The 9,152-nt window shown below is 31.9% G+C and overlaps 1 protein-coding gene across 1 annotated transcript in view; it reads right to left on the bottom strand.

The window, feature by feature from the left end:
• LOC111716895 (protein pangolin, isoforms A/H/I/S) overlaps window positions 1-1,403 on the bottom strand; it is a gene marked incomplete at its 3' end in the record, with an annotated part of 6,465 nt that extends 5,062 nt beyond the window's left edge. Inside the window, exons 1-2 of the mRNA XM_023492408.1 lie at window positions 1,397-1,403; window positions 112-194 (exon numbers count right to left, since the gene is read on the bottom strand). Coding sequence (XP_023348176.1) covers window positions 112-194; window positions 1,397-1,403 — 90 coding nt within the window. The remainder of the gene's footprint in view (window positions 1-111; window positions 195-1,396) is intronic.
• Between the last annotated feature and the right edge of the window lie 7,749 nt (window positions 1,404-9,152).

Below are 9,152 nucleotides of genomic sequence, written 5' to 3'. Positions count from 1 at the left end.
GGGGGGGTTAAAAAGAGCTGACTTTGAAGTGTCCTTTGGCCATAGTTATACAAATCTACATTTCATACTTTTTTAATGTTTTTATTTTCAAGGAGTTTAAAATTGACTTACCAGGGGTGTAGAATGGTAAGGGTAGGGGGAGAGACCAATGTATCCAGGAGGAGTGAAGGGGGGTCCATCAGGGTCCAATTTTCCTGAAAAAAGGTGAAATATGGTTTAATATCTATGACATTTTTGTTCCAATTTTGTACAAAAGACACGAATCAGCCCTCCCTGGGAATGGTGTGGAGAGAAGGAAGGGGGGGGGGGTGTTGTCGATTTTGGGCCAGAAAAAATGTTTTATAGTTAAACGAAAAATTTGTTCCGACGTGTTTTTAATATTAGTTTTTTTCTAAATTTCTTTGTCATCTAAAATTTTATTTCTTTAAAAGAAAATTTTTTTTTGTTTTCAAAATTTGTTATTCCTAATTTCCTTGTATACTCCCTACCGTGAGTAGGGAAGTAAGATTGTTAGGATATGTCAAGGAATCCAGATTCTTCACATTTTTTATACTTTTTCACACAATTTCGGGGATTTAGCAAATTTTACGGTCATTTGTTGAGAGAGGAGATGGAAAAAAATTATGTCTAAAAAATATACATTTAATGCGAATTATCTTACTTTATTAAGGAGGGGTTTCAAAAAAAGTTCAAATAATTCTGAAATATTTTTTTCCCCACTCTCCCTGTGACATTGATGAATTAAGATGCTAAGTTGACCCGGCTAACAAGCTTTTGATGTTACCGGCGCAGGCTAGCGCGCCGGTCAGATCACAACATAGATACTTTACTTAAATACCTGCTAGGCTGTCAAAACAGGTGTTTAAATATATTGATAGATAGTCAGATAGACAGATAGACAGTTATACAGATAGACAGATAGACAGATAGACAGATAGACAGATAGACAGAGATAGACAGATATGAAGATAGACAGATAGACATATAGACAGATAGTTGATTAAGCAAACATCCCAGGAGATTGAGACAATAAAAAGGAATTTTTGCAAAAAAATGAAAAATTCCATCTTTTTTTTCTATCTTCACACTCCAGTAATCGTTACTGTTTGTCCATGATAAAACATTAAAGTAAAAAAAGTCAAAAATTCTTTAGATCAAAGAATAAAATCAAAATAAATATTTAATCACTAATTAACAACTTTTCATCTTACAGTAACATACAGGCCCTTTCATCAGGAATATTTTAGGACCTTCTGATCTATACTATCACTGGGAACTAGATGAAAGGATAAGATCAAATGTGTGCGATATTACTTTTATAACTTTGTGACATTGTAGTTCTTCTGTTTTTGATATTAAAAGGAAATTTATCGGGTTACATATATACAAAACAGACCTTTCATTAGGAATACTTTAGGACTTTTTTCCCTACTTTATAGTACCGGAGACTAACGAATACATCGAAAGAATTCATCAAATGTCGTATTCTTCACTTTCTAATAATGGAATGTTGCAGATATTTAGTTTTTTAATTAAATGATTATATGGAACTCTTTAAAACTGTTCCCGCATATTCATGGCTATTTATTTATTTTCGCAAATACTGAAATTTACGTAATATAGTATAAAACTCATTGAAAAATTGTCAAGACGACATTTGGTAAATTCTTCCGATGTATTCATTACTAAGGGTTTCACTGTACGATATTACTATTACGACTTTGGGACATCGCAGTTCTTCTGTTTTGATATAGAAAAAGGAAACTTACTAATAATTTCTTTAAAATTTCTTCAACGAGTGAAGTTTTGAATAAAAACACATAGGTGTAATTTTCTTTAACGAATATGTAGAAATATTGAACTAAAGAAAAAAAAAGGAAAAAGTATAAAAGGAAAAAGTGGTCGGAAAAAAGGGAAAATAAAAATTTTGGTAGGTGGATAGGTAGGTAGGTAGGAAGGTAGGTAGATAGGTAGGAAGGTAGGAAGGTAGGTAGGAAGGTAGGTGGATAGGTAGGAAGGTAGGAAGGTAGGAAGGTAGGAAGGTAAGGTAGGTAGGTAGGTATAGGTAGGAGGGTTGGTAATTAGGTATGTAGGTATGTAGGGTAAGTAGGTCTGGTAATCACAAGGAATTAATTCTGTTGAATGAGTTAATAGAAAAGAATATAATTTAAAAAGTAAAAAAAGCAAGATTACTTTTCAGAACAAATTCGTATTTTTTAAGTGTTAACATGCATGATATATAACGTTTTAATAATTTATCCACAAAACGTCACAAAATAGTGTTTTTACTCATGAACTAGTGAACGGGCAGTTGTAATATGAGATGAAATGTTAAAAAGCCGGAATCGGCCTGGGGGGGGGGGGGTAAAGAGGGAATTTAGTAAAACACAAAACTTGACAAATATCTCATCTATCAATACAGATTTGAAGATATGTATTAGAATGTTTTTACTAGGCTATTCAATTTTTTTTTGGCAAAAACGAGAAAAATAAATGTATTGATCAAATTGATATTTAGAAACTGAGTATGATTTAATGTCAAGGAAACTTCGCAAGTTTGATACCGCGTAGAGTTTGGGCCAGCAGACTACACCGCGTAGAGACTAACCTATCAATTGACGGTTCTTAGATTTCAAAGGAACCGAATTCTTGGATCCCCTTCCCCCACCTTACAGCCATAGATATAAATACTTTTCCCTCTTTATAAACCGAATACACCTCAACACCTCAAGTTCCTTACTCACAAACAAGTTTCAGAAAAAAATCATTTACTTTTAAACTTTTTGTGCATTTTCACAACAAAGACAAAAGAAAAAGTTTAAAATATATATGAAATATAATAATAGAATATATAAATATATTAATATATAAATGTTCAGCACTTCAAAATGCAAAAGGTTTAGGTTATGTTCAAATGTTTGAATGTTTTTTTAATTAAAAAAAATTCTATTATTTTTCATTTAACTTACTACTGAATAATATTCTTGTAACTGGATTTTCAATGTTTTGGACAAAATGTTAAACATTTTTGTATGCTTCAGATTGTAGGCGTACACAAGAGAAGTGATGAAAATTTCAAAAATATTTTTGGAACATTAAAAAAAATCCGCGAAACTGTGCAACTGAGTGTGCATGCATCTTTACAGAAGAATTGAGTCTTTGCCACAAACTCAAATTTTCTAATCCTTATATCTTTGCAACTGATGGTGATATTTCAAGCATAGATTATTTAATTATTTAATTTCTAGGTACGACATCGGGCTGCAAAGATAAAAGGATTAATTCATTAGTTAATAATTCATTTAGTCATTAGTTAATTCATTCATTCATTCATTCAAGGGTTTCTTTATATGAGGTTTCTAGGAAATAATTCATTAGTTAATAATTCATTCATTCATTGTTAATTCATTCATTCATTCATTTAAGGGTTTCTTTATATGAGGTTTCTGAGAAATAGTTCATTAGTTAATAATTCATTCATTCATTAGTTAATTCATTCATTCATTCATTCAAGGGTTTCTTTAAATGAGGTTTCTAAGAAATAATTCATTAGTTAATAATTCATTCATTCATTGTTAATTCATTCATTCATTCATTCAAGGGTTTCTTTATATGAAGTTTCTGGGAAATAATTCATTAGTTAATAATTCATTCATTCATTCTTAATTCATCCTTTTACTCATTCATTCAAATTCGTTCAAGGGATTCTTTATATTAGACTTTTAGTGAATAATTCAGTAGTATGTTCATTCATTCATCATTCAATTCATCCTTTCATTCATTCCTTAATTTAACCATTCATCCATTCATTTCATAAATCTTTTATTTACTTATTTATTCATCCGGCCATAAATTTTTTTAGAAAGTGAATAATTCATTGATCTGTAATCTTTCTTTTTTACTTATTTTATATTTACTTTAATTGTTTCAATAATTCCTCATTTACGTTGTATTATTTGTTTAATATTTTATTTATCTCCTTATTTAATTCTTCAATTGAAGAATAAAATTCATTCATTCATGTATTCTTTATTGAATTAACATTGGATTTTTTGGGGATTTGATGATTTTTTTTGGCAAACTTAAATTTTTTCTAATGAATTCCTTCATCCCAGATTTCAGACCAGGTTCAAGTTTCACCTGAAAAAAAAAATATCTAATTTTACAAAAAAAACTTTAAGAAATCATTACCAAAAATATAAAACAAAATAAAATTGTGAATTAGAAAATTTAACTTTAATTTTTTTAATGTTTCTACAAAAAAAGTTTGACGCCAAAATAAAGTAAAATCAGTATCAATAGATTTTTTTCGTTATTTAGAACAAATATTTAAAAGAAAATATACTAGATTTTTTTATATTTAGTTAAACCTGATTTAGTAAGGGAAGCCCTGAAGGTGGAGAAAGGGGCGAAGAACCAAATCCTGGACTAGTGAACAGTCCGCTAGCAGAAAACTGAGATATTGCACTAGAAGAAGAAATATTTGTTAAATCCTGGACTAGTTAACAGTCTGCTAGCAGAAAACCGAGATACTGGATAATCATACAATTAGGCTTTTGAAGGTTATCGTTGTGAATCGGGCATTGCTATCTTTGCATGGAGGGTCATATGAAATCAAAGTTCCTTTAAGTTTTTAATCTCGTAGAAGGCTCTCAGGGTAAAATTTTGATAAAAAGCGCAACAAAAGTAAACTGGAACTTTGTAAAACTTTCTAGATTTTTTTTTGGAACCTTTTAAAAATGTCCATAACCCTTCATAGTCTTGAAAAACAAGCAAGTAATAATCTAAAATCTTTAGTTTTGTTTTCAATGAAAATTAAAGTCTTGTTGAAATTTAAATTAAAATTTTTTGGAAATACTTAAAATTTTAAAATTAAATCATCGTTTGTTAACAGAGTTATCGCTAGAAATTTTTTAATAGGCGGTTGCAAAATTAAGGAACGATGGTACAGGGTGTCCCAATAAACATGGCATGGTATGGTGATGCTTAATAGGAAAGCTTTAATCCGTCTGCTAGAGTTTAGAATTTGTTTGTTTATGTTTTTATTGCATACTGTATTACATTATTTTAACCATTGAAATTAGATAACACAACGCTTATTCTTTGCAAAGACGATTTCGAATTCGTCTCTCAATTCCGATGTTTATTGGGACACCCTGTACTTAAAAGTCATTATCGGTNAAGTTATATACTGTGTGCTTGCATAAAGACTGTTAATAAATATCTTTTAACCATTATAGTTTTCAACTTTGCAGAGATAGTAGTTATACAGGAGTAGTTCTGTTCTAACTAGTAACTATCACATGTAGTAAGGCATCCTACTACACTATCCTGTAGCTTGAAGGTTTATATAATCTAGTTGCTATCCTGTAGCTTGAAGGTTTATATAATCTAGTTGCTATCCTGTAGCTTAAAGGTTTATATAATCTAGTTGCTATCCTGTAGCTTAAAGGTTTATATAATCTAGTTGCTATCCTGTAGCTTGAAGGGTCAGCCTACTAACTGATCCTAGATCCAACTGATAAAATAGTATGTCGCCATGGAACATCCGCAAAAAAAGTTTCGGAGAAAAATTTCGCAATTGATAAAGTTGCATCTAACAGCTGACTAACTTTTTTGCAGACAATAATTTTCTTTTAGTTCTTAAGATTCTGTAATTTTGAACTTTCTGAACAAAAATTATTTCCTAATTGGTTCTGTATATATAATTTGACAGACATAATATCTGATTGAAATCGCAACCACCATTTTGGAGAACAATTTTTTTTTGGCAGAGTCCTTCCTATTTTGCAGAATTCTGTAAAGGGTTATGTATTTGGAAAGGCATTATTTATGGCAGAATCTTAATATCGGCCTTGTGTTTTGGAGGACCCTGTTTATTTTTTAGAAAGAGAGCCTGCTTATTGAAGAAGGCTTTAGATTTTGGAGGACCCTAATTTTTGCATTTTGGACTCTTCTTTATTCGAACTTTGTAGAAGAATATGATTTTTGAAGAACCCTGTTTTTTTTGCTGTATCTGGGTAGATCTGCAGTTTCAGGAATTTCTAGGTGCTGAAGCTCATGTATCATCTTATCAATTTAGAAGTCCCATACACCCTTCAGGATCTTTTGGACAGCTTTATCCTCAAGTGAAGCAAGAACCTGGAATAAACTCTATGAAGGGACGAAATCATACTGGAAACAAGAATGGTATTGACAAAGGAACATGTCATTACTGTAAGCTGCAAGGACATTATATTGCTCAATGCCCAAGGAAACTAAGTGGACTAGCTCCAACTATTCAAAACAGTGTGGAAGATTATGAGGATCCAGAACAAGAAGAAGATGTTCCCCTTGGTTATGAAGACACTGGAATACATCTAACAAAGACTAAGAAAAGAGGATATTCTGGAAACCACTTCAATGTTCAAGTCAGAGGATCTGGGAACCCTGGATATAAACCTGGGTATTCTACAAGAGGTAGATACCTCCAGCCCAACAAAAAGTCTAACTCTCCATCAAGAATTCACAACAAAAAACATAATCGCAGAATGGGTTTTCTGTATGAAGATGAAAGAGGACACACTTGCTTTGAAGAATATGGACAACATTCGGATGTTCTAGAAGATGGTACTGAAGCTAATGATGAACACCCTGAAAGAATCAACATGCTCCAGTTAGAGAATTATCAGGATGCTCTTTTTTCTGAAGCAGCCTGCTTGCCATCTGTATTTTTAGGAATGTAGAACTCTCTCATGAATACATTTTACATGTATATCCTTTTGAATATAGTGTGCACATTTTACATGTGCCTTACAAGTATTTCAATTACATCTCCATTCTCCATTGTACATTTTACATGTACTTTTGCATACATTTTAAATGTAATTCACATGGACATCATTTTATTCATGTATGTACATTTGATATGTACTCTTATCATACATTTGTTAAAATGTATTACCCCAGATAACCTACACTTACATCTACACCTACCTACCTACATGTACTGTACAATGTGAATTCTACATGTAGACTGCAGACGTAATATACATTTTATATGTATTTCTGAATCATGTTTTGTACATTTTTAATGCACAAGATTCACTTGGGTCTAAAGTAAGATTGAGTGAATTTTATTCACACAAATTCTTCCATACTACCTATGCAAGAAGAATAACTAATGGAATTTTAGAAATATAAGATGTAGTGAATTTTATTCACATAAACTGTCACATAAAAGTCCAATTTAGAAGATTATTAAGAGTATTCATCTAAACTCTTGAAGAGTACAAACACCAAGTTTGAGAATGGGGTTTTAAACCCAGATGAATCTGTTTCAGGAAACATGGAAACCAAACCAGAGGAAGAATTTAATCTAAGTACTGGGACTTGGGCAATACTGGAACCCCAGAGAATTATAAAGTTCGCAGACCCAGGGATGCATTTCTCCTTGCCAAGTTGAAAATACAAAAACCGATGAGACGCCGGGAAATACAGAAGATATAAATCTTAGGCGTTATAATATCACAAGGTCATCCTAGTAACTTTATGTCTAAGAAAACGAGAAATCTATATAGTTTCTTTCTTCTATGTAGTTAACATAGAAAAGCAATGTACATATTTAATGTAAAGAGAGAAGGACAGAAGATACACCTTTAAGGCGTTATAATCTCACCATGTCGCAGTAGTAAATCCATATTTGAGGAAATAATGGATCAACATAATCCCTGTAGAACTAACATGGGACATTTACTGTAGAATGTGTATGTAAGTACTAACATATACTTTAATACATGATTTAATCGTGTCTCAGCATGCTACAAAGTTACATTTTTTATGTAAGACTGATAAAAGTTATCTGGATTTTATCTAGCTGAGACTGTATGAAGAAAATGATCGTAATTTTACACGGTACAACTGAGAACCAATGTATAAAGTACAGCAGAATGTGCTTGATATATATATATAGTACAGTTTATGTACAGCAGGAAATAAATGTACATGGTACAGCAGAATATTTCTGATATATTTAGTACATTTCATGTACAGCAAGAAATATAATACATGGTACAGCAGAATATGCCGGATGCACACAGTACATTTTATATGTACGGCAGGAAACCACTTCTAAATAATTAGAGATTACAAATCTAAACTCCATGAACCTGTGTGAACTAGGACCATTAGTTGTTGTGAATAGTTGAAATAATTATCTGATTTCTGCAGATGCTGGTGGATACTAACTAAACGCTGTAAACTAATAAAAATTCCAAACTCCGGGATACAAGGACAATAATTTCACTAAACTGAAATTCCGATAGCTGTAGATGTACAGTGAAATAGAAAGTGCGCATACAGGGTATATGTATGTAGATACTGCAGTTAAGTAGTCAGTATTCCTTGAGGGACAACTGAGTGAGTATTCCTTTGAGGGATAACTGAGTAAGTATCCTTTCAGGATGAATAACATGAAAGACCAAGCTGAGGAACCTCTGCTGCTGGATGTATCGCAAGATGAACAACGGGAACTATGTGAACTGTCATCTGGAGAGCAAAACCCCTGTTCTAAAGAAGTACTTTGTACTCTAATGAAAAAAAAAAAAATGCGTCTTTTATTGAAAGAACTGAAAGAAGAAGTTCTAGAGCTCAAGAAGATGATGACGCCAACAGTGAACCTTTCATTTAACCCACAGGACCCTGGATATCCCCCTACCGTGTCCTACAATAACCCTGTACATGTACCCTATGTACAGAATGTACAGTACCCTCAAACTGTACAGACATCAGTTCCTTATCAAGCCCCTGTAAACCCTGTGGTACCTATGCCTACTGGTCATTTTAGATGATAAATACAATTTTGTATTTTAGAATAAATAAAACATTTGTTTTGAAACGTTTGTTTATTCCTATCATGTTTATCTGCTTTCAGCATTTATAAATATTGTGTGTATTACACATATGAAAGAGTTGCTTTCAGCATACAGAGATTTTGAGAACTTTCTTTAAAGTTGAGCCTTACAGAAATTATGCTTTTAGCATTATGAATAGTAGATGCAAAAAAAATATTTGTTTATCAGAAAATATGCTTTAGTCTAACTAGAAGAGAAAGAGAAGAAGAAAGCTAACTGAAATTACCTACAAAATGAGAGATAGTTATTCTGTCTATTTTA

Source organism: Eurytemora carolleeae, unplaced genomic scaffold, assembly GCF_000591075.1.
Source record: "Eurytemora carolleeae unplaced genomic scaffold, Eaff_2.0 scaffold2230, whole genome shotgun sequence".
Classification (NCBI taxonomy): Eukaryota; Metazoa; Arthropoda; class Copepoda; order Calanoida; family Temoridae; genus Eurytemora; species Eurytemora carolleeae.
This window is presented reverse-complemented; position numbering and strand designations above follow the sequence as displayed.